Source organism: Schistocerca piceifrons, chromosome 4 (genome assembly GCF_021461385.2).
Source record: "Schistocerca piceifrons isolate TAMUIC-IGC-003096 chromosome 4, iqSchPice1.1, whole genome shotgun sequence".
Classification (NCBI taxonomy): Eukaryota; Metazoa; Arthropoda; class Insecta; order Orthoptera; family Acrididae; genus Schistocerca; species Schistocerca piceifrons.
Window position 1 is genome coordinate 426,932,019 of NC_060141.1, and position 27,304 is coordinate 426,959,322.

Sequence of the window (27,304 nt, forward strand, 5' to 3'; positions counted from 1 at the left end):
ACTTGTCGGCCTCCCCTTCCGAACAAACGAATGAACTCGTCCGGTGTTTTGAATGGCCATCGTATCCTGTGGGAACTGTACACCCTTTGGCTGTCAACACGTAGCATCAGTGAGCACTCCGTCGGACGAGAAGCGGCTACAACGAGTTTTAGACATCATGTTGCAGTCGAAGGCTTCACCACCGCCATCTCAGCAGCGATAATTAGTCTGCTGTAAACATGAGTTTCGTCACTGACCAATCCGATAGTGCTGTTGACCCTTCGTGCTACATAAACTGCTGTACAAAACTTATGGATGAAAGTAACTTTCGCAAGAGGTGCCACTGCCAAGTAACATTGCTCGATTAAATCTGGATCACACATAGAAAGAACTGCTACAGTAGAGTCCATAAGTAACTGAAAGAAATTCGCAATGAGACGAACGGAAGCGACTTATTTAAAGATAATAATTGCACTGAAGTCGCCACAATTTAAGATGTTCTGCTGAACATTGCAAAAGGCGGTGCCTGGTTCTTGACAGAGTAAGTTATTAACCCAGAAGCCAATGCATCCTCTGCAACGTCCTTCCGTGATTTCCTAAGAATTTCTTGTGACAGGATGTCCCATTATTCCAACAGCGGTGCCTGTGAACGTGCTTGAATACATCTCCCCAGTGCATCCCATATGTGCTCGATGGGATTTAAGTTTGAAGAAATGACAGGACATGCCACTCGCCGAATACCCTCTCGTTCCAAGAACTCCATCTGCATTGTTAGACACGATCTTAGATTGTTATCCATAAAAATGAAGTGCTGGCCACAGAAAGGAGTAGTGTCACAATAATGTTGACTGGTGAGTGTGCTATTTTCAAAGATTTGGAAGTATATACGCCCAACCAACATACTCTCTCCACATCATAACAGCTGGACCACCAAAACATCATGTTCGACAATGTTCCTGGCTGCGTTACCCGTTCCCACCTTTTGCCATTTGATAGTTTAGAATCACTACTCAGATTGAATCTGCTGTCATCTGAGAATACGCGACCCTACTCCTCGTTGGCCCAGTCCCTGCGCTCTTGGCATCGTCGCGAACTGCGCCGCCCATGTCGTGTGTCAACGAACTGGTCGCCGTGTGTGTGTGTGTGTGTGTGTGTGTGTGTGTGTGTGTGTGTGTGTGTGTGTGTGTGTGTGTGTGAGAGAGAGAGAGAGAGAGAGAGAGAGAGAGAGAGGAGAAAAATGCATACCTTGCAGTCTTGTTAAATTTGTTCGCAGCTGCATCCTTTTCTTGTCTGTTGCACAATGTAGCGGTCATCTGCTGCCGTAGTTGGCCGTAGTCGACTACCTCCTCTCCTTTGGACAGCGATGCCTGCGGTTCGGAGCTCTCCACGTGCATGTGGAACAATGCTGTGAGCGACACCAACCTCCTGGGCTACACGCTTCACACTTGGTCTTTCCAGTTTCCTGATGAGCCCTCACCATGAAGACATCCTAATATCTCCGCATCATGCTGTAATGGAGAACACATTCACAGTGCACCCCAATTACTGACACACACTGTCTTTTCCCATTCTTTCAGCTGCATCGTGCTGTGGATCCAGGCCCCCCCCCCAGCCCCCCCCCCCTAAAGAAGCACTTGATATCTACACTACTGGCCATTAAAATTGCTACACCAGGAAGACGACGTGCTACAGACGCGAAATTTAGCCAACAGGACGAAGATGCTGTGATATGCAAATGATTAGCTTTTCAGAGCATTCACACAAGGTTGGCGCCGGTGGCGACACCTGCAACGTGATGACATGAGGAAAGTTTCCAACAGATTCTCATACACAAACAGAAGTTGACCGGCGTTGCCTGGTGAAACGTTGTGATGCCTCGTTTGAGGATGAGAAGTGCGTGCCATCACGATTCAGACTTTGATAAAGGTCGGATTGTAGCCTACCGCGATTGCGGGTTATCGTATTGCGACATTGCTGCTCGCATTAGTCGAGATCCAATAACTGTTAGCAGAATATGGAATCTGAGGGTTCAGGAGGGTAATACGGAACGCCGTGCTGGATCCCAACGGCCTCGTATCACTAGCAGTCGAGATGACAGGCATCTTATCCGCATGGCTGTAACGGATCGTGCAGCCACGTCTCGATCCCTGACTCAACACATGGGGACGTTTGCAAGACAACAAACATCTGCACGAACAGTTCGACGACATCTGCAGCAGCATGGACTAGAAGCTCTGAGACCATTGCTGCGGTTACCCTTGACGCTGAATCACAGACAGGAACACCTGCTATGGTGTACTCAACGACGAACCCGGGTGCACGAATGGCAAAAAGTCATTTTTTCGGATGAATCCAGGTTCTGTTTACAGCATCATGATGGTCGCATCCGTTTTTGGCGACATCGCAGTGAACGCACATTGGAAGCGTGTATTCGTCACCGCCATACTGGCGTATCACCCTGCGTGATGGTACGAGGTGCTATTGGTTACACGTCTCGGTCACCGCTTGTTCGCATTGACGGCACTTTCAATAGTGGACGTTACCTTTCAGATGTGTTACGACCCGTGGCACTACCCTTCATTCGATCCCTGCGAAACCCTTCATTTCAGCATGCTGCAGGTCCTGTACGGGCCTTTCTAGATACAGAAAAGGTTCGACTGCTGCCCTGGCCAGCACATTCTCCAGATCTCTCACCAATTGAAAATGTCTGGTCAATGGTGGCCGAGCAACTGGCTCGTCACAATACGCCAGTCACTACTCTTGATGAACTGTGGTATCGTGTTGAAGCTGCATGGGCAGCTGTACCTGTACGCGCCATCCAAGCTCTGACTAAATGCCCAGACGTATGAAGGCCGTTATTACGGCCAGAGGTGATTTCTCACAATCTGTGCACCCAATTTGCGTGAAAATGTAATCACATGTCAGTTCTAGTGTAATATATTTGTTCAATGAATACCCGTTTATCATCTGCATTTCTTCTTGGTGTAGCAATTTTAATGGCCAGTAGTGCATATGATCTCAGTGCATTCCGTTCTGACACCCTAGAAATGTATCTAGTTTCCTGACATTTTCGGATTTTGCCCTTTTCCTTGCTGAATGGAAATAGCAACGTAAAGATGAATTTCAAAAGTGCACCAGTACTACCAAGACTGTTTTTTGAGGTGTAAAGTATATAGTTATGGTGTTATCGCTACAGCAACTTGTCCACCCTGCTGAAGGACTCTTTCTACCTTGGCTAGGACACAGAAAACATACATTTGGTTTATATTTCGTTTCTTTTCACATCATTGTTTGGCTTGTGTGAGGAACATGGCACTGTTTTCAGAAGAATTTCTTCACAATTTGAACCACAGTATATCGTGTGATCGCTCTACTAATATATTGGTACTCCTGTTTGTTGAAGATTTAGAGGTGCATAATGCAGTAATAAACCGGTACATGGTGTCAGCATAAACCACGAAAAGGTCTGTTCACTGACTTGCATCCTCTTAGTTGCTATGAAATTGCTTCTCACTGACATGCCAATGGTATCCTTCGCCATGACGAGAATGCAGCAACTGAATTTTGCATCCTGACATAATTTATACAAATAATGACAATTACTGGACTAGATTTTTATTCGTTTAAGTGCCATATTATCTAGATTACCATATAATTTGTTTGAAAATTCCAGTTTTTTGTTTAGATTTACAATGCGTGTTTCAGCATGATATACATTTTATCGGACAATGAAAGAAAGTTTTTACAGAGAAATTGCAAAAGCTTACAGTATGCTTGAATCTTCAAGCGATCGTCTTATCTAAGTGCTGTACAATCAATTCATAGAAGACAAAAGATATCTTCCGACATTTAGAATTTGGACAAATGTTATAGTAATTACAGTTTCATGACAGTAATGTATGTTTGAATATCAGAAATTGTACCGGAGAAGTGAAAGGGCAAAGCGAGAGCGACAAAAACTTTTGTCGAAATTTAAATAATAATTGTGTACACTCGCTCTCACGGTTTTGTATGTCTTAATATTTCATTAAGAAATAAGTCATTTCTGCGCAAGTTTGGATCGGAACAAATACGACTGAAAATAAGAGATCCAACGTTCTTAATTAGCAGTTAGAAACTTACGAATAAATTCATGTTTTATGTAATTTTCGATAAAAGTAATCCATCTCTACTTCGCAATTCATAATTATTTTGTACAATATTGATAAACCCATTGAGAGGATTTTATTTTAAACACTGAAACTTGTGAAATGTTTTGTGTATTCAGTACATAATAAAAAATCTTCCTACGTATGGAAAATATTGTACGATTTTGCGAACATCACGTTCGTTGTTGAGCGTTTATTTAAGCTACAAACTACTGTACTATCTGAGACTTTGCGCGATCGTTGTACTCTGTTTTCTGAGAGACTGTTACAGTCCGATATTCCGCCACTGTTTTCTGCCGTCTCGTACGAAACGCAAAGAACCGTTGAGGCGCCGAAAAGAAAGGTAAGACAACATTATGAGCGAGAAAGCTGCGGATGCAGACCTGAAGTAACCGTCGAAGCGTGGTCTCAATAAATACAAAATATACGTTCGGCTACCATTCTACAATATTGTCTGCACAAAATGCGATAAACGGATATGCGTCAACTGGAAACGTCCTTAAAATCCTGCAGACACCTGTCGGTGCCTCAAGAAACTGTCTCGAGCGGTGGGAGCTCGCGCGCTACACCCTGCTCTCTCGTATGTCGCCCGGCTCGTAATCTTCCTCTGCCTCCGCTATCGTCGCAGTCAGCGGCTGCGCCTCCGGCTGGAGGCTGTCAGCCTCCGGCGGGGGGCCGTTAGGTGCCAGGCACTCCTCTTCGCCGCCACCTCCGGTGTCGCCATCGCCGCCTCCGCCGTCGCTGCTGCCGCCGCCTCTGCTAGCGACGCGAAACTCGCGCATCTCGATCTGGCGGAGGATCTCGTCGTAGGAGGGTGGCAGGTCCGCCATGTCGAAGCAGCCGAAGATGGACTCGTAGGTGGGCGGCGGGTGCAGCGAGATGGTGGGCGAGCCGGCGCCGTCCTTACTGAGCGTCTCGGTGTCGACCTCGAGCACGCTGGGTGTGCTGCTCGCCGCCAAACTGGACGGCGTGCGTGGTGGGTGCTGCTGCCGCTGCTGCGCGCGCACCACGTTCTCGCCCAGCTCTATCAGGTCCAGGCCGCTCGTGTCAGCCTGCGGACAAACGAGGACACGGCTGATGCTGGATCATAGGACAGTTCAAAAATTAATCTTACAAATGCTGTTTTTCAAACATTCTGCTAGATTAGAGTGAGACCCGCCTAACCGAGCAGACTCTCCCCCTCCCCACCCCCATCCCCCCGCGACCATGTGAGCGTACTTCTTCGACCATAGACACTATAGTTCAATTCTTTTATCTTGGCGGTTCGCGCATGCCCGCCCAGAGCGCGGGAGATTGCTGCGTTGCCAATTGCACGCGCCAAGAGAAGCAGCGCCATAGTATAGTTCGCAAACTTACGTTTAGGAGGGAGCGCGCAGTTTATGAAGTAATGCCACCACTGCCGCATTAACCCTTTCGCTGCTACAGAGACTTGCTCCCCGCATTCCGCGATGTTCGCGATTTTGTCGTCATGCACTGCTCGCCTGTGCAGACACCTGGTGTTTCGACTGCTTTGACACACTATCATTAGATTTCACAAAAACCATTTGGCCCAAAAATTTGATTTTTTACACATCTTCTTGACTGATACCTTCCCCCCATAAATGACAATTTTGTTTCAATGTTCAACGCAGTTATTGTGCAGCATTAGATGTAGTAAACCATTGCACGAAGTTTTGAAGAGTTTGCAGAGGTGAAAGTCCATAGGTTATACTTTCTGTATGGTCGATTTTAGTAGCCACTAGAAATTTCAAAAAATTACATTCAAACGAATAAAATTCATGAAGTAAGACACTTCGATATTGTTTTTAAATAAAGAAAAAAGCACCGATCAAGGTTTGAACTTCGAACCTTTCGCTTAGCAGCCACATACTTTAACCATTACGCTAACGCAGCTTGTCGTCCAATACATCTCCTGGAGGACTTTAAAATTTCACGCAAAATACCGACAAACACTGTTGGTATGATTATCAATTACTCACGTTTCGTCGAAGTACAATAGGAAATAATTACCACTGTTCTTTATTGCGAAAAAGCGGTTAGTGAGAATGATACAAACACATTTCCTTGCTATCACCAGAATTAGGAGGCTTATTGCTTGTTTGTTTTAATTAATTAATAGAATATGAAGCAGTTGGTATAAAGAATGCTTTTTCCAAACTTCCTATAAAAGAAAGTCTGCTGTCAAGACATTGCTTTTGTTCAATTACTTTTTTTTATGACTGAACGTTTCTAAAACTGAAGACACGCGTCCGTGCTCTGCACTGCAGTCGAACTCCGGCAACGTCGTTCGCTGTTCATTGGCTGACTGTTTTGTGACGTCAGACGCGCAGAACGAACCTAAACTCGGCCGCCGTCATAAATGACGCGCACTTTAGTAGACTGGCCTTGCTGTGCAGAAGCTATAGGGCTGGTGTGGCTCCAGCATAAACCACGTGACTGTTGGCAAAATGTGGCGGGATTTCAAATCAGCGGTCTGCCATCCTATGTTTGTATCGTATTTTCTCATTCTCAATTGACTGCGAAACGCTTCCAACAAAAATTACTTTTTTTATTTGCGAAAAATTATGCCAGAACCACATTTTGATCTGGATTTGTTCACAGTACCATTTATAAAATCTAGCAAATACATCGAACGCCATTCTGGTGGGCAGCGGAACGAAATTACTATAAACTATCAATTACAGTAAACTGTCGTTAAAATTCTTTTAAACAAAAGAATGGGCTCGTGTCAAAACTTTAAACATTGGATTCGCCACGTTTTGAGCTCTAGTCACTTAGAAAATGGGATATGGGAATTATGTCTACTATAGGTGCCAAAATTGTCGACTTTAGGAGCAGGTCCATTTTAGAGTATCAATTTTAGGTGCACTTCAAAGGTTCAGTTTCTACTATTTTTACAAAAGTTTAAACTATCAGTTTTTAAAAAAAATGATACTTTAGATGAAAGGTGAGACTTTGAAGTTTTTCTGTTTCAGGGCCTGTATCCAAAGCTGCCTTCAGTCTTTTTTCATCCTTAGGGAACCTATGGGTAGGAACGAGAAACAGTTATACTTCTGTAACCGAATTATCGCAGATACTTTCCAAAATGTAATATGAGTCTGACTTTACAGGCATCACTTTCAACACTAATTTACGTGATACTCTATTTCAAGTGTAAAAAAAAAACATATAAAAGTCAATTCAGCAGATTTCAATAAACGCATCTGCACTATCATAGAAACATTTACACGTGAAATGTAATGCCATTTCCCCAGACAAAACGCTGAGTACAGCCATAAGCGCAACACGAAACAACCATGTTTTGTCAACATTCACGGGACTTGAGCCCAGAGATGTTGGAGCCACGAAAATGACGTCAGGCCCAGTCTATTATATTATATTTATGATCGAAGGCGTACTGTCATATCGCTGGCTTAGTTGTGGAGTATCTTTGCGGGCAGCCGCGTCTGCAGAGTCGAGCGCGGGACATGGAACTGTTACGTTGTGTAGTGTGTAGCTCTGCATGTGAGAGATACTGTTAGTTTGGAAGTTGAGATGTTGCTACAAGTGCTATTACAGTAAAGTGATAAAATAAGTAAACGATTCAGAGAAAAGTGCGATCAAGAAGTAATTTAAAACTGTGCAGTGCTGCTGATAACGTATTTGTGTATCCTCTCATTGCGCGTCTTACCGTACTGTATCAACCATCCGCGCCGTGTTCGGTCTCCAAGAGTGAACTAATGTGAATCAGTAATACTATTTACCACAAAAGAGAGCATTTAAGTGCCAGTGTCTTGTAGCGAGCGTGAGGACGTGCGTTCCATCATCGTGTTTCCGCATTATCAACAATCAGCCGCGCCACGACGGTTACGCGCACGCTCGTACAAGTGAGAACTAAGGACTGAAAAATTAACTTTAGAGCAGTGTTATATCATTACTAGTGACAAGGAGGACTATTAGCAGATATCTGTATGTGTGACGAGCGTAAGAACTTTCGTGCGATCATTCTGCTTCCGCATCATCAACAATCACCCGCGTCGTGTCGGTTACTTGTACGCTCGTCAGAATGATATTGTGGACAGATAATCATCAGGACTGTCATTTTCTACTTAGAGTGTAAACAGTGCAACCTGTGATTTCCATATCGTGTCAGAATATAGATATTCATACCAGACGTAGAACAGTGTTGTTGTTAACGTTGAGTGGCTCCCCTTACTCGCTTGCATATTTCGATAGATAATTTCAGGCAAGCCAACAGCAGTGTGGAGCAGGACAATACGACCGCCGCGGGATTATCAGGTACGTGGTGTGGACAGGGCGCACGGTCAAGCAACGGTCCGAAACAGTTTAAAAGAATTTCCCCACCCAATTGTACTCCCGGGCGTATTACAGCCACCCAGACCCAGTCGCCGATCATGTGGCTTTTTGTGGGAAACTTACCAACTGAGCTACTCTGGTGTCAAAATTAAAGCAACAAACGGAATTTTAAGGTTCCGATAATTTTGCCACAAACACTATAAACAGTTGATAGTACAGTAGAAACAATGTAAAGAATACAGAAGTAATTAACTGCAACATACGTAACGGTAGACAAAAATTTTCTTCGTTTTTCTTCCAACTTAAGTGATTTGCACACATTCCGAACACTGGTTAATGTGCTCAGTATAGTGTGTGGCCACCTCTGGCAGCAATACAGGCCTGACAACGACGGAGCATGATGGGAATGATATGAATCTCATGTTGAGACAGCAATACCAATTATTCCTGCAGAGCTGCTCAGAAGTCTTGAAGAGTGGTTAGTGGATGCTAACGTGATGCAACCCGTCTCCCTAGTGCATCCCAGATGTGCTCATGGAATTCAAACGGACAGAGCGGGCAGGCCACGCTATGCGTGCAGTATCTTCCGTTTCCAAGAAAACATCAACCCGTCGAGCATTATCGTCCATCAGCACGAAGTCTGGGCCCGCAGCACCTCACAACCGCCGCACATGAGGTCTCAAGATCTCGTCGCGATACCTTACGGCAGTTAAACCTTGACGATTCAACAGTACAATTTCATGAAGAGGTGTTCGAGTAGTCAACATAATCTCCACCCAGACCATCAGGGATCCTACTCAAATGTCGGTTCCCGAAGTGTTCTATGTTCCCTCAGGTGCGAATCTGTCGAGAGTCACTCTCCGGACCAAATCGGGACTCGTCTGTGAAACGAAAATTTTCCCACTGTTCGACGTCCAGGTGGCGTTTTGATGACTTCACTCCAGTCGTTTCCTTCTGTGAAGCCGCGTGCGTCAGAGGTACACATGCAGCAGTTTTCAGACATATTCCACTCTGCCGAAGCCTTCTGCACACAGTTCGGCTAGATATAACACGCCCAGTGGATGCTGCGATATCAGATGCCAGTTGCCGTGCTGTACTAAGGCGGTACCGTCGTGCCCTTACAGCCGTGTAACGGTTCTCTTTTTGATGTCACACGTGGTCGGCCGTGCACTGGTCTTTGGGACACCGTTTTGGCCTCTCTAAACTGTCGCTACATCCAAGAAACAATAGAAAGATTCACATTAAGCCATCGGGCTACACCAGTTTGCGACTATCCTGCTTCCATTCTTCCTACGGTCCTCCAACGTAGAGGGTGGGTAGGCGTCTTCTGTGCCGTACTGTGTGATTGTACACAGCGATTGTGGATGTGGGACTACCCGGCAAACACCACGCCGTTTGATAGGTGCCCTGATGTCATCTTTGGCGTGGTTTTGCGTTGAACGGAATGTCATCTTCCGTGCAGAACACGACAGTACGGGCATCTGTTGACCGTCTGTATGATTATGTAGTGAATTAGACACAGGACGGGAAAATAGCTGTTTGTTGCTTTCATTTTGGACAACAGTGTCTACAGCTGTGACTTGTGACATACTAGCAACGTCATTTCTACCAGTTCCTCATTTCTACTTCTCAAATGGCTACAGACCAATTATGCATACTCCACTGGACTAGTACTCCTGAAGTGAGGAAGATACTGGAAAAATGCCGTGGCCACAACATTGGGTGCTGTTTCCTGGATCAATCTTTCATTTTGCAGCGGATTATGGCTGTTGAACTTTCTGGTAGGTTTAGTATTGTGTGCTGGGCCTTGGACTCTAATCTAAAATATTGTGTTTGTATTAGTCTTAGCAAGTACGCGCACGGCTTCTGTAATCTTCGGACAGTTGGTGAGGGCTATTGCCAGAACTGAAATTGTGAGGGTCAGTCTTAAATTTTGTATCGATATTTGATTCCTAGATGGTGTTTCAGAAAGATTCATCCAGTTTCACAAAACAGTATCTTTTGCATGGGTAAAGATTTAAAATTATCGAAAGTTTGTCTCCATCACTGTAGAAGATGGAGCCTTGGAAAATCAGATGAATCTTATTGAAATATCTGTATTTTATTACGAGTCTCGTTCATCATCCCAATAGTAGTCTAGTCAGAGTACTTATAATGAATCTTTTACTAAATTTACGAAAACGAATATAGAAGAGTGTAATATAATAAATTCCTGTTAATTTCCATATAGACTTACGCAACTTCTTGCTACATGAAAATAAATATTATGCATCTCACAACAGGCATGAGAATTTATATTTATGCCGAGAGTCAAAAGGCCTCTTGGTAAAACAAAATATGCAGCATGTTCATTTATGCTGAGAAATTCAGCAATCGAGTAAATTGTTTTTTTTTTTTGTGTCAGCAATTAGTTGCTGGAAGAGCACAAAAGCGAGATACTGTGTCGAGTCCTAGTCCGGCACACAATTTTAATTGGATAGAAAGTTTCAGAATAGCGCCAATTGCTCTACAGAATAAACGATACGTTCAAGAAATGTTGCCTCAAATAATGGCTAAGCCATTTCTCTGGAACAGCGCTTCTTTCAGGGGTGGTAATTCAGCAAGGTGCGTAGTTTGTAAGTTTGGAACACGTTAGTGCGCTACGGAGGTGGGTCAAGTGATTAAAAAACTGTTGCGAAATGCGAGAAGATCTTTTAGCCAGGCGTTGGTGGCAAGACTGGCAACTGATTCTCAGCATAAGCAAACGTAATCCGTGTATATTTGGAAAGAATAGATAAGCTACTAAAATTACGTGATACGGGCAAACGCACTAGACTTGATATTTTATTTTGAATGCTACTTTACTTTTTTTAAATGAATGCACATTACACGAGATGAATTACGTCACACAATCTCGGACAAGGAGAGAGTCAAAAGTGCATGTTCTATGCTTATCGCAACATAAGCAGATGGCTCCCAATGGACAGTACCAGCTTACCAGCCTCAGCAGAAAGGCTGAGATTGGGCTCCTCTTCAGAGCTCTTAGCCTTTAGGGCCTATACAGTTTTCGTGCACAGCGTTTAATATTTGAAGATATGAGTCTGGCAGACAGTATACCACACATCCAAGGTAGTACAAAAGTATCATAAAATTGGAGCAGACTAGTTTTGTCTGTTCTCCAATCAGTAGTACTCTACAGCACTGGTCCCTTACTTAGTTTGCATTTATCGTGAATCCCTCGCCCAGCGCAAAGTGCTAAGCGACTGGGAAGAAGCGCAGGTGACTCCTGTATACAAGGTGGTCCATTGATAGTGACCGGGCCAAATATCTCACGAAATAAGCATCAAATGAAAAGACTACAAAGAACGAAACTCGTCTAGCTTGAAGGGGGAAACCAGATGGTGCTATGGTTAGCCCGCTAGATGGCGCTGCCATAGGTCAAACGCATATCAACTGCGTTTTTTAAAATAGGAACCCCCGTTTATTACATATTCGTGCAGTACGTAAAGAAATATGAATAGAGATGGGATGTTCGCGAACTAACGGGTCTAAAGGAATGGTTCACCAAGATGTACGGAAAGAGCGAGGAACGAATTCTAAGGACCGGTCCTTCATAGTTCACTTCGGGTGCGGCTTTCTACTTATAGTTCCCGGGAACGGGAAGCGGTCGCTCTCGTTCATAGCCTCAGTCCCGTTCCGCCTGTCTCGGTCTCGGTCGGCCGGACTCTTCCTTCGCGTGGCCACTCGCCGCAGTTCCACTGGCGACTGCTCATAGTTCAGTATCGAGTTGTTCTTCGTTTCGTTCGCTTCGCGCGCCCGTTCTAGATCTGTTTCAAACCTTTTTCGAAATCTGAACTTATGGTTATTTTCCTATTCTATTCAGCGTTCACGACCGGTAATTAAAATGTATTTTATAATTAAACTACATAAAAATTACGTGGTATGTATTATATATATCTATCAGATAACAAAACTGCATATCAGCTTACTTCATTTCGATAAACAGCAGAAGAAATACTTGTAAAAAGGCAAAATTTTTTGTTATTACACATGCAAAGGACGTCGGCACGGCACACGCGAATGGCCATTTTTCGGTGTTTTTTTGATCCAAGTTAAAAGTGCATGTTCATTGTTATGGAAGGAAGACCCGACTTACAACCGAATGAAGCCCGGGCTTCGTAACAGTGTATGGTGTCACATTTCGTAAAGAGAATATGATAACTCCTACAATATTTCACTGGCGCACTAAAAATCAGCCCCAAGTACTAGACTGCTCATTGTACCTTACCAATCGTCATCTGTTGTTTCGAAATTGTTTGCATTAGCTTATTTGTTATTTCTTCACTACCTAATTATTACATATTTATCTATTCCGCTCGTAGCGGTCAACAAATCGTGCGTAACTGGCGAGCAGTCTATTTCACTGCGATCAGCCAGATACCGCTACAGTTGGCTAAACGAGGTGTTTTGCAGAATCACGAAAATTGCAAGTGTGTGAGGATTCTGTTATGAATAAAAACTCTGTACTCCAGGGTGGAGGCAAGTCCCCCTATTGGCGCCATCCATCTTCAGTCACCTATGCTACTAATTTTCAATTTTTCATAAGAACCGTATACCAAGCACAATGAACGGTCAACGAGTAAAAATGAACGGTTCCCAAAAAAGAGCGATCACCAGTGAGCTAGTTCCCAAGGTTGAAAGAGTTTGCCCATCTCCAAATATGTAGTTGGACCACTTTTTTCGCTTTGTGATAAATGGCGCTGTAATAGTCACAAACATATAGCTCAAAACTTTAGACAAACAGTTGGTAACAGGTAGGTTTTTTAAATTAAAATACAGAACGTAGGCACGTTTGAACATTTTATTTCGGTTGTTCCAATGTGATACATCTACCTTTGTGAATTTATTTCTGAGAACGCATGCTGTTACAGCGTGATTACCTATAAATACCACGTTAATGCAATAAATGCTCAAATTGATGTCAGTCAACCTCAATGCATTTGACAATACGTGTAACGACATTCCTCTCAACAGCTAGTAGTTCGTCTTTCGTAATGTTCGCACATGCATTGACAACGCGCTGACGCATGTTGTCAATTGTTGTCGGTGGATCATGATGGCAAATACCCTTCAACTTTCCCCACAGAAAGAAATCCGGGGACGTCAGATCCGGTGAACGCGCGGGCCACGGTATGGTGCTTCGACGACCAACCCACCTGTCATGAAATGTGCTATTCAATACCGCTTCAACCGCACGCGAGCTATGTGCCGGACATCCATCATGTTGGAAGTACATCGCCATTCTGTCATGCAGTGAAACATCTTGTAGTAACATCGGTAGAACATTACGTAGGAAATAAGCATACATTACACCATTTAGACTGCCATCGATAAAATGGGGGCCATTTATCCTTCCTCCCATAATGTCGCACCATACATTAACCCGCGAAGGTCGCTGATGTTCCACTTGTCGCAGTCATCGTGGATTTTCCGATGCCCAATAGTGCATATTATGCCGGTTTATGTTAGCGCTATTGGTGACTAACGCTTCGTCGCTAAATGGAATGCGTGCAAAAAATCTGTCATCGTCCCGTAATTTGTCTTGTGCCCAGCGGCAGAACTGTACACTACGTTCAGAGTCGTCGCCATGCAATTCCTGGTGCATAGAAATATGGTACGGGTGCAATCGATGTTGATGTAGCATTCTCAACACCGACGTTTTTGAGATTCCCGATTCTCGCGCAATTTGTCTGCTACTGATGTGCGGATTAGCCGCAACAGCAGCTAAAACTGCTACTTGGGCATCATCATTTGTTGCAGGTCGTGGTTGACGTTTCACATGTGGCTGAAGACTTCCTGTTTCCTGAAATAACTATCCGACGAACGGTCCGGACACTTGGATGATGTCGTCCAGGATACCGAGCAGTATACATAGCACACGCTCGTTGGGCATATTGATCACAGTAGTCATACATCAACACGATATCTACCTTTTCCGCAATTGGTAAATGGTCCATTTTAACACGGGTAATGTATAACGAAGCAAATACCGTCTGCACTGGGGGGAATGTTACGTGATACGACGTACTTATATGTTTGTGACTATTACAGCGCCATCTATCGCAAAGCGAAAAAAGTGGTCCAACTAAAACATTCATATTTCTTCACGTACTACACGAACATGCAATAAAAATGGTGGTTCCTATTTTAAAAAACGCAGTTGATATCCGTTTGACCTATGGCAGCGCCATCTAGGGGGCAAACCATAGCGCCATCTGGTTTGCCCCTTCCAGTTAGACGAGTTTCGTTCTTTGTAGTTTTTTGTGAGATATTTGGCCCGGTCACTATCAATGGACCACCCTGTATAGGAAGGGTAAAAGAACGGACCCACAAAATTACAGACCGATATCCCTAACATCGGTTTGCTGCAGAATCCTTTAACGTATTCTCAGTTCGAATATAGTAAATTTGGTGAGACCGAGAAGCTTACGCCCACGGATCAGCGCGGTCTTAGAAAGCACCGCTAGTATAAAAATCAGTTTGCCCTTTTCTAACATGGCTTACTGCGAGCTATAGACGAAGTGCAACAGCCAGATTCCATATTTATAGATTTCCGGAAAACCATTTGACACAGTGCCCCACTCCAGACTTAACGAAGATATGAGCACATGGTGAGGTCTATTGGAAGTTTGTTATTTGCATTTCTAGAATTAGTACGTTCCGTGAATGTCTCAGACGCTATGCGGCACTTTTAAATCGCTTATTTTTCGCGCGCAGTCTTTGGTCAGAGTAGTTGTCGCTGGAAGATGTGCTTGTTTTTGTCATGGCTGCGAGGAGCGCGGGAGTTCTATCGTAAGGCATTACTGAGACACGCCGAGCAGAGGGTTCGTGGCAATGTAGACGTGAAGTTAAATGCATTTGCCTTCAACTAAAAATCATTTTTATTTTACTTTTGTGAAACAGACGAGAAGAATTTGATTAATGATTTAGGATAAAAAGAGTGTGAAGAGGAATGAAGCCAATATTTTTATTTATTGGCACTGCAGTTGCGTAGTTATGATTCATTGTTAAACGAGACATCCATATCGGGGAACCTTAGAATTTTCATTAAAGACTGAGTAATTTTCAAAGCAAGATATTTTTCATACTTATTAATGATGTGCAGCATTAGTGAGAGTGAGGATTTATTATCAATGTTACCTTCTGTCAATGTTAATGAATGCTGGAACACATTTCATGCAAATAACTATCAGACAATTTAAAAACCGTTTGTTAAAGGAATATTTCACCAAAGAGCAATCTCCACATCGTCGATCCAAGTCATTTTTATTTGGTGTATAAAATGTTTTACTTGTTGTCTGCAGCATTGCACCAAACTCAGCAGCTGTAGTTAGAGATTTGCAGCTGACGCACAGAGCAGCAAGCACCGCGTTTCCAAGCAATTGCTTTACGAGGGAAAATATTTTCATTTCAGGATCAGTTTGCTGCAAAAATTATCAACGCACAGGCACCATTTCATATTATTAGGCAGATTATTAACGCACAGGGATCACTTCGTTTAATTAGAGAAGTTAATCGTTAAGTTCAGGATTTAATCACTTTGCACATTTTAAAAAAGATAATAAAACAGGGCCAATGTTGTATTCTCGCAGGCAGATGCATTTCGTTTCTCTCTCTGTTGGAAATCCACAGTCACCTAAATCCAAAGAACAGCAAAGTTAGAACAGTGGGCCACACTAGTGTCCTATATGTCGTCCCCTTTACAGATAAACCACATTTTCCTGAAATTCCACCAATAAGCCGAAGTCGACCTTTCGGCCTTTCTACTAATGTCCTCACACGCTGGTTCCACCTCTTATTGCTTTGCAGCGTTACACTTCGATATTTAAACAACGTGACTGCGTCGAGGATTAGTGTCCGACGTGTTAGTGAGTTCTACTCATCCGCATTAATTACAATTTTTCTATATTTAGAACTACCTTCAATTCATCACACCAGCTAGAAATTCTGTCTGTCATATTGTATTCTCTTACAGTCACACAACTTCGACACATTACCGTACACCAAGGCATCAGGAAACAAGCGCAAATTGCTGCTCACCCTTTCCGCCGTATCATATGTATATAGAAAATAATAACGTCCTATCACATTCCCTGATGATACCCTTGTCTTTGATGAGCACTCGCCTTCGAGGACAACATACTGCTTCTTTTACTTAAGCAGTCTTCGAGCCACTGAAATATCTCGGGAACATATTTCATTGAAACTTTTCTTTAGAAACTGATTTTCGTTTGATTTGAAATCCTTACTGGCTTGGTTATTATTCTCTATGCACATAAACGATACAACGGAAAGGGAGTGGGGGGGGGGGGGGCAGCAATTTACACTTGCTTTCTGATGGTGCCTTGTTGTACGGTAATGTGTCGAACTTGTGTGACTAAGAGAATACAAAATGACACAGACAGAATTACTAGCTGGTGTGATGAATGGAAGGTAGTTTTAAATGTAGAAAAATTTTAATTAATGCGGATGAGTAGGAAACACTAACACGTAATGTTCGGACACGGCATTAATAATGTGATCTTTGACGCAGTAACGTTGTTTAAATATCTAGGTGTAACGCTGCAAAGCTACATGAAACGGACCGAGCATGTGAGAACTGTGGTAAAAAAAAGCCGAATGGTCGACTTCGGTTTATTGGGTGAATTTCAGGAAATTGTGGTTTGTCTGTAAAGGAGACCGCATATAGGACACTAGTGTAACCCACTGGTGAGTACTGCTGGAGTGTTTGGGATCCGTACTAGTTCGAACTGAAGTAAGACATCGAAGCAATTCAAAGGCGGGCGGCTGGATTTGTTAATGATAGTTTGGAACAACGCGCAAGTGTTACGGAGATACTTCTGGAACTCAGATCGGCATCACTGGAAGGAAGGCGACGTTCCTTTCGAGAAACTACTGAGAAACGAGATTGTGTGCTGTTCTGTGAGATGGGTAGACTGAGCGCTACATTTCTGAAACAATTGACCCACTGTCCGCTTCTTTTTTCGGCACCTCTAAGGGTCCTGCAATGATTAAGGCACTACCCTCCTATTCTGAAAGACGGAGTTCAAATAACCGTGCAGCCATTCTGATTTAGATTTTCCACTATTTCCGCAAATCGATTAACACGGATACGCGAAGACTTCGTTTGGGAAGGACGCCGTCAATTACCTTCCTAATTCTTGACCTATCCGAGATTGTGCTCCATCTCTACTAACTTCAACAACACGTTTAATCCCAATCATAATTTCTTTCCTTCTTCCATCGTTCTTTATTGTCCACCGATGTCTAATTTTACCTCAGATTCGACGCGTGAGGTGACAATTTTGACAATAGCGTGTCACTGAAGTCTCGAATTTTGAAAATTTTGCATTACGCCGACTCCAGTATTCTTATATCTGAACGTCTTAGCTATACGAGGAAAATGACCAAAATAGCGGGTTGGTCGCAAAATAATAGCCACAGGATTTTTCTGGGCCCATGTATTATCGTTCATTACACGTTTCGGGCTCTGCCCGTTTTCAGATGACCTAGTGACAAATTAGCAACATAATTATTCTTTTTACAATCTTTTAAATTTACACAAGTGTCAGAGGATCTATGCTAAAACATGATTGAACAACAAGGATATTGCTGTTCAATCATGTTTTAACATAGGTCCTTTTTAACAATTGTGTAAATTTGCAAAATTATAAAAACAATTTATTAGCAGAACATGTGAAGATGGGCAGAGCCCGAAACACATAATAAATAATAACGTCCTGTGACTATTTTGTTGCGATCAAACAGCTGTTTTAAAGCCATTTTCATTATTGTAACCATAACAGTCGCGCGCCTCTACTACAACTTTCAGTTCTGTCTATTCTGTTAGCTAAATGCTCACACTGCACATTTAACGGGATGTCGTTACCTCTGCCTGCGAAAGGAAGCGCACTTAACGAGTGCGAAGTGACAAGAAGGCACTATTAGTTCACGTTACGTCAAAACAACTGAAATGTTAAGAAAATTGTGACTGCAGAGTGTTTCAAGAAGGTTTTAGAAGAGTGTGTTTTAAATGGGTGAAGCAGGAACTTAGATAATTTTAACATGTAAACTACGAGTACATGTTTACTTTGGCTCCAGTCAAGCTGCTGGTTCATGTGCCTGGCGGTGGGTGTCTCCCTAATTCAGCATATTCGCTCGCGCGTTAATTATCCGATGCGCGTCGAGTCGAAATGACGATAACGCAGCAACAAAAGGCCTTTTGTGTTCTCCATTCCAACAGGTGCAATTCAATTACAAGTGTGCGGCATTATTTTCCTCAACAATCTGATCTCGCACTGCAACACTGGCCTCCGAGATAGCCTAATCTCACGGTAGATGGTTTGTGAAAGACGCTGTCTGTATGCCTCCCATTCCAACAACTTTTAGTGTACTATGACGCCGCGTGGCAACAACGGTGAAAGCATAACATTTAACATGCTCACAAAATTGTGGAACGAGTTTGACTATCATCTGCGTATTTGTCCTGCGTTCGGTATTGGGCACACTGAACATTTGCGACATGTTAATGAAAACATCGATCCTAAATGAACTGTACAAAGAACATCAATGTTGATTGTGTATTCACGCAGAAAATATACCCCTGTAAGATTGTGTGGGGTTTTGCCTAATTTACATAACTATCTTAATTCGTGTAGAAGATAAAGTCTTATGAAACAGGATTAATCTTTTTGGAACAGCGTATGTCATGAACAATACGAAACAAAACAACCACATTAATGAAAAAATTGCTAGTTACACAAAACCAATTAGAATTATATCCAAGAAGGTTGAAAGGCAGTTCGTGGAGCGACAGAAGTTTTAATGCCAAAGAAAGAAGAACGGTGACCAGTCTGTACCGATATCGTCAACTGCACATGAAGCAACAAATTTATAATGAAGTCACAACACGTTTAAACGAGCGCACTTTGGAGCGAAAGTAAAGACTTCTTGTACCGTGTCGATAGGTGGGTAGTATTGAAGATGGGAAATAATAATTTTCCACACAATAACAAACAATTACCCTTCCCAAACGTTAATGCAGTTGAAGGCATATCCGTTTAGTTTGTCAGCAGTGACAATGTGCAATGCAAAATGAGGACCTAGCAACTTAATGACCACCAATAGAACAGTTTTTGGATACTGCGAGGGATATTACACACTAAGCACTTTCCCGGAATGCTTTTAAAGAGATTTAGATGAAAGAGTGTGTTCAGTAACGTTGGAAGAAAGAATATTATCGAGAGCAGCGTGAAGTTACTATCAAATACTACAGTTGGTGGTACAAAGATTATGAGCTGGACAAACAAAGACCATTATTTCTAATTAATAAATGTAAGTAACAAATATTAGTCTCTCAAGATGAATTGTCTGGTGAACCCCACAGCCTGAAATAGCTTCCCAAACTGATCAAGTCCAGTACAATATCTGTCGTTACAACAAGAGAAAAGAAAATGGACTTACTGAAACACGTGTTTCAATACTATGTGTGTAACAAGTTTCTGCAGTTGCTTGCATTTTAATAAAGTCGCCCTAGGAAGTGCTAATGAAGCGACGGTACTAAACAACAACAAATACTTGCAAGGGCGCTAAGGGCGGATATAAAACGACTTTTCATTTTCATTATCGTTGATGTCTTCGAAAGCTGTACACATTTATAGAGCAGTGTCACTAACTTCCACCTGTTACAGAAATACGGAGCACGTGTCATGCTCATGTGTTACAAGTTTTCGAAGAACGAAAAATCCTTTGTATAGCAATCAACACGCAACCGGCACTCAAACATCTTGTACAAGTCAGTTCGTTCTGTTCATTCACGAGATTCACCGCACTGTAGACAACGGCGCAAAAAAAAAAAAAAAAAAAAAAATGGTTCAAATGGCTCTGAGCACTATGGGACTCAACTTCTCAGGTCATTAGTCCCCTAGAACTTAGAACTAATTAAACCTAACTAACCTAAGGACATCACAAACATCCTTGCCCGAGGCAGGATTCGAACCTGCGACCGTAGCGGTCTCGCGGTTCCAGACTTCAGCGCCTAGAACCGCACGGCCACTTCGGCCGGCACAACGGCGCACTAGCCATCAGTGAACAAAGTAAGGCTTCTCCAGTATCGAATTAGATTTGTGACTTGACTCAGGACTCCCAGCAGGTAGAACTCTACCTGTTGTTCTTTACAGACTGAAATGGCAATTTCAGAAGTACGACAAAGGAATGTTAGAGGGGCGTTACTGTTTACAGTGTGTGTAAATGACCTACTGCTTAACTAAAGCTCCACTGTTTTCAGTCGATGCTGCTATAGAGGAAATTAGTCAGTGGCTGTAAATAAATGCCTCATATTCTGCATAAATAGGCGGGGAGATTTATTAATGTTTGATTACACTAATGGACAGTAATAACCTAGGATAACCGTGTCTGTAGTAGTACGCTTATTTAGGTGCACTAATCAGCCGCCCAAAACTGTAACGAGGTAAGACGAATCTGGCGTAGCGATGAACGCTTGCGGGCCCAGGTCTCAGGCCGTGTCCAAGCGAGACAAGTTCAAATGGCTCTGAGCACCATGGGACTTAACATCTGTGGTCATCAGCCCCCTAGAACTTAGAACTACTTAAACCTAACTAACCTAAGGACATCACACACATCCATGCCCGAGGCAGGATTCGAACCTGCGACCGTAACGGTCGCACGGTTCCAGACTGTAGCGCCTAGAACCGCTTGGCCACCCCGGCCGGCAGCGAGCCAGGTGCAAGGCCGTCAGCAAGGCACCAGAAGTGGGTAAATCCCAACGCTGGGAACCTGGACGACTGTTGCTAGCATGGCCTTTGTGCAGGAGACAATGCTCCAAGAAATGGAGTGTCAGACAATCAGAGATGGCCGAGTTACAGCATTTCTGAAATTCCACAATAACTCTCAGCAAATATTAATGCAAATCTGAGTGCGTTTGCGATCTCAGGAAAAGGAAGTGCATCCAATGACAACAATATTTCAATACCTTTAAAACTACAGAAGCTAATATTTCACAGTGAATATACACTTACACAACGAACCTCTAAATTAACAACTTTTAATTGCTTCGTTCGATTTCAACAAACAATATCTTAGCTCCAGAATGAGATTTTCACTCTGCAGCGGAGTGTGCGCTGATATGAAACTTCCTGGCAGACTAAAACTGTGTGCCGGATCGAGACTCGAACTCTGTATCTTTGCCTTTTGCGGGCAAGTGCTCTTCCAACTGAGCCACCCAAGCACGACTCACTCCCCGTCCTCACAGCTCAGTTGGTAGAACACTTGCCCGCGAAAGGCAAAGGTCCCGATCTCGAGTCTCGGTCCGGCATACATTTTTAGTCTGCCAGGAAGTTTCAGTATCTTAGATGATAGCATTGCATGGCAGCTATCACCCCTGAAAGCTACCTACCTATATTTTATTTACTGATTTACATCTTTTATGTCTTTTTCATTACATAAACATTTGTCAGATCATCATATTTTCCGCATATGCTCAGTAAATGAACACAGCATCAATACCTCATATTTTGTTATACTTGCGTTTTTATTTAATGAACAGTTTACCATTTTGCCAGTAACTATTTAAATGTTGATTGCAATTGCTTTTAACAAGCTGTGCTAATTTAAAGGTGGTCAACCACATGTGTTAGCCGACGACAGCTGGAAAGATAACCAAAAGATGCTCCATTTAAGAAGGCATAAATAATCGTTTAAATAATATTTAGCAATAATCTGTTGTCATTTAACGTGAGCGCACTTGCGCAAAAAAACTGACTTATTCATTCACGAACCAACTATTCCTTATATTTATTGTTAATGATCTGAATGTAACTGGATCTTTATAACATTTTTATTTAAAATATTATAATGTATTACTTTAGTCCAAGAAGTGGTAAATTTAAATCAAATGATGTCTGTAAAGCTTAAGGATGATTTATTTTTGATGGGGATGGCCTTCAGCCAATGGAGAAGCGGATGGTAGCGGAACACTATGGGAGTCAAATGGAGATTGGGACTTCTTGAGTGAAGAGCTCAACGGAGCTATTATGGACACTTGGTGGCGAGTTCTCGAAGAAGGCAGACGTGTCTAGAGTAATGTGTGTGATTCAGTAGTATAGGTAATTGTTTCTGGGCGGTAAACGTCCTCTACAATACTCTAACTTTTGAAGGGACTTTATATTTCGAGAGGTCTGAATGTGCTCTCGAGAAGGACTAAATTTTGCCCTTGATTTATGGAACTGGGAAATAGACTATGTGGTTCTATTTTTTGTGTATCGCACGTGTTAATTTGTGAATTGAACTCTGAACTGATTAATATTTCGTTTGCTGTAATAGGGAAATGGGCTTAGTTTTCACTTATCTTTGATGACTATTTTGTCTGGAGAATTTGCTACCATTATTTTAACACACTCAACGTAATTTTACTGCATTTCATGAGAGTATTTTCTGTCCGTGTATCGTAGGATCAGTTCCCGTTTAGTTGCGATGTCATTTCTTGAATAAACAATATTCAGCTTAATTCTCTGTCGTCGACATCAATTACAGACGCTAGGCTATAACCCTTTTCGTTAAATTATTTATCTTTCATTATGTATTTCTGCATAGTTAATACGGAATTCTAGCCAGTGCATAGACTACAGGATCACAGCTGCAGGTTATTATTTGCAGCGGATTAACTGCGGGGCATTAATGCAGACGAGTACGGCTCAACCTGGTGACTGAGTTATTCTTTCTATACAGAGCCATGCACAGCTCCAGTACCTAAAGTACGAGCAACCGGAGGTAAAGACGCAACTGGTTAGCTCTCATGGATTGATGTTTGAAAGAGCAACTCCACTTAGCAGTGAAAGAGCAACTCCACTTTAGCAGCAGTAACCATCAAGTATCGTCGCACGTCGAGAGCGACCTTGGGGTGAAATGATCACACAAAATTAGTTGTAGGAACAGCAAATGCCACGCTGGGACTCACTGGATCAAGTAACTCACCCTTGCTTGATACGGTTTCCACAACGCTCGTTCGTCTGATTCTTGAGCATTGCTCGTCAATATAAGACTTACCATTTAAGATTAATAAGAGAGAGAGAGAGAGAGAGAGAGAGAGAGAGAGAGTGAGGGGGGGGGGGGGGGGGGGGTGGAGCCGCGCGTTCAGTCACGTTGATTAAGGGCAGTTTGGTTATGGAGATAACCATGAAACTTCAGAGGCAGACGCTACAAGACGTCATGAAGTTAACACACTACTCCCCACCAGTTTGCGAAATGACGAAAACGAGAAAAATCGGAGGAATTAAGAGCTCAAATGGAGGCTTTACAACAGTCGTACATCGCACGCACCATTAGTTAACGGGAGAACAAAAAAGGGAGTGTGTAATGTCAGTGGTATACCTACTGACACACACACAGACACACAGACACACACACCAGGTGTCTTGAGAATAAAGGTCAGCAAACTATATATTAGTGGCTATTTTAACAGCTCACTGGTCGCTTAGCAGCGCTGTAGATAGTGTGGAAATGGTACCAGGAGGCCGTATTACTATACTGCTGACAGCTCACGACAGTGAACAAGTGTGTCAGCTCCAGTCGGTTACATGGAATGAGCTCAGTAAGATGAGTCGACGCAGAGGCACGACAGAATGGCGGAAAAGAGCTACTGTGAATGGATGTGCCTGCGACCACACCGTGATGAAAGTTGCCAGATTCATTCGTTTATCGACGCAGACTACCCTACGAAAAGTGTAATACTGAACCAATGCCACACGGCGTAGGAACAGTGGTCGTAAAAAGATCCTAACCAACAGGGACCAGAGAAGACTGCCACACCTTGTAAAAAAATAAAAAATCGAATTCAAACCCAATAGGAATTGTCAGTTTTCAGTGAATGCAGACGAGTCACAACCACTTTCCGATGGACATATGGGGTCGGATACCTCCTAAGAGGCAAGTTCTCACAGCGACACCCAAAGATACACCTCTTCAACGGGATCAACAAAACAAACTTCTCAGCAGCTGAGTGGAGGCGTGTAGTGTACCCTGGGAAATCGTCATTTGGGCTCTTTCCAAATCAGATGCCAGGGTGAGAGTCATTCGAAGAATCTTAAGGTAATGTAATCCGTCCGCTAGAAAATGGTTTACAAGCCACTTGTTCAAAAATGTTTCAAATGGCTCTGAGCACTATGGGACTTAACATCTGAGGTCATCAGTCCCCTAGAACTTACAACTACTTAAACCTAACTAACCTAAGGACATCACACACAACCATGCCCGAGGCAGGATTCGAACCTGTGACCGTAGCGGTCGGGCGGTTCCAGACTGAAGCGCCTAGAACCGCTCGGCCACACCGGCCGGCCAAGCCACTTCTTCGTCGGATTCTTATTGTTCATCGGCCTGAGACCCTTTACAACTACATCTACGTAGATACTCCGCAAGCCACCAAACGGTGCATGATGTAGTGTACCCTGTATGCCTACGAGTCATTTCCTTCCTATCTCCGCTCGTAAATGGAGCGAGGGAAAAATGTATTTCTAAATGCCTCTGCGCCAGTCTTAATTTCTTTTATCTTGTCCTCGCAGCCCTTGCGCGAAATGGCAGCAGTAGAATCATTCCACAGTTAGCTGCAAATGACGGTTCTGTACATTTTCAACTGTTTCGTGAAAGCAACTTCACCTACCCCGTCTCCCCCTCCCCCACCCCCAGATATACCCATTTGAGTTCACGAAGCATCTCCGTAATACTCTCATGTTTATTGAACCTACCGGCAACAAATCTACCAACATGTCTCTGAATTGCTTCGATGTCTTCCTTTAATCGACCTGGTTGGGGATCCAAATACCTTATCAGTACTCAAGAGTGGTTCGCAGAAGGGATTCAACTCCAGTGGCAATCGTTACAGGAGAGGTATTGTGAATCACTGAGACGGTTACTGTCGAATTTACGAGAGCATACATTCGAAGAAGAGTTGGGTAACTTATTTCCTCCCATAGACGTCTCACGAAATGGCCATGGCCATTAAATCAAATTAGAGATTATGTGGAAGTTTATAGGCAAACTTTCTTCCCACGCACCGTTTACGAATGGAACAGAGAAGGGGAAAAATGATGGTGATATGAGAGGTACCCTCTGCCACACGCAGTAAGGTTGCTTGTGGAATACAGGTGTAGATGTTTAAGGGGCAGACAAACGAAAATCGAACACCCGTCACTATGGGACCATGGAATAGATCCATTCAAAAATAATCACCATATGCGTTAATGCATTTATCCCACTGGGAGACGAGATGATCAGTTCCTGTTTCATAGAATGCGTTCGGCTGCTGACAGATCCACAAGCAGATCCACTCTGACTTCGTATGACAAACCGACGTCCATACATGGCTCTTCAGGTCGCCCAAGATGTGAAACACCCATGATGAAATGTCTGGGCCGTACAGAGGTTGTTGCAGTGTTTCCAACTATATCACTGAAGCATAGCCTTCATCCTACCGGCAGTGTGACTCCGTCCAACAGCATTCCAACAGCCTGAGGGCAACATCCCACATCATACCCGCCAAACAAATCCGAAGCTGTTCACACAAGTTCTGGTAATGTCATTATGACCACCACTTTCCACTGCATGGGCCCTATGCTCATCGAGTTCCTCAAGCGTGGAACTACAATCGATGCACAGCGCTATGAAGACACCTGTGACGTGCCACGAAATAAATTTCGTGTATGACTTCATACCCGACAGTAAGGAGAGGTCGGCTACAGAGTGATGCAGCAACTATGGTTTTAGGAAGACTGGATAGGAGCAGAAATGATTAGCAAACAAGATACCACAACAAACTTACCTGTTATTTCTCCAAACGATGAAACTGATTAGAAATGATGCCGCAAGAAAGTGTGCAGCTCTCCATGTCAACGAGAAAGAGGCTCACTGCACTGTATCATAAACGATGGTGTCAGAGCAGCGACTAGGGCGTGAGTGAGTAGCATCATGTAGCGAAGAGGCTCCAAGGGCGAGTGTGCTGAGTGGCTGACTTCATCCATCCTGTGTCAGGGTGGCAGAGGCCGATCTTAGTCCAGAGCCACTGGAGGCAGGGCTCAGTGGGTGTGCACCATTGGTTATGTCTGAAACCACACGACTGCGTGCGGCATCTGATTGAAACGTGTAATTCCGTTGCCAAATTAAAGACATCCCTGGGCAAGTATCGATAAATAGTACCACAGTAAAAATACCCAGGAATGCTGTCGGATGGAATCATCTGGTTTAACAATAACGACCGTCCCACGGTGCTAATCGGATGAAGGCCACACTTCACTGATTTGGTTGGAAGACACGGCAAAAGTCTCTGTACAGCCTGGGTTTTTCACCATGTGCTTTTCACACCATTGGCGATCTGATGAAAGAGGATTTTAGCCTGCAGTGTATCGAAGGTGTAGCCCATGCCAGAACTGTTTTGTGGGTTTTTTCGTATCTTTAGTAGGGCCCTCTCATTTAGGATCTCAACGTAGCTGGTGCATGGAAGAATGACGAGAGGCATACCTGGAGCTGGGCGAAGACAGATCCGTCGACGACGAGCATGCGCCCGTAGGGCAGCAGGATGATGGTGGGCGTGGCGACCATCCCCTGGTCGACGCTAAGCGCGAGGTCCGAGGGCGAGGCGGCCTCGAGGTCTGCGCGGCAGCCGCAGCAGGCACAGCAGGCGGCGGCGCAGCGGCGGCGGCAGAAGGCGCGGCAGCAGGGCGCGCCCCAGCAGCAGTAGGCCACGATGAAGCACAGCACGGCCACCATGACGAGCAGCGCGGCCAGGCCCTGGCTCTGCTGGCTGGGCACCGCGGCGCTGGCGCCCGCCCCCGCCG

At 43.7% G+C, this 27,304-nt stretch overlaps 1 protein-coding gene across 1 annotated transcript; it reads right to left on the reverse strand.

Annotated features, from left to right (window-relative positions):
- Nucleotides 1-3,587: 3,587 nt before the first annotated feature.
- Nucleotides 3,588-27,302, reverse strand: LOC124795894 (the record flags this gene model as incomplete). The annotated part of the gene is made up of 2 exons (XM_047259974.1): nucleotides 3,588-5,179; nucleotides 26,988-27,302. Coding segments are annotated over 2 exons (804 nt in total), but the record flags the coding sequence as incomplete, so codon positions are not given.
- Between the last annotated feature and the right edge of the window lie 2 nt (nucleotides 27,303-27,304).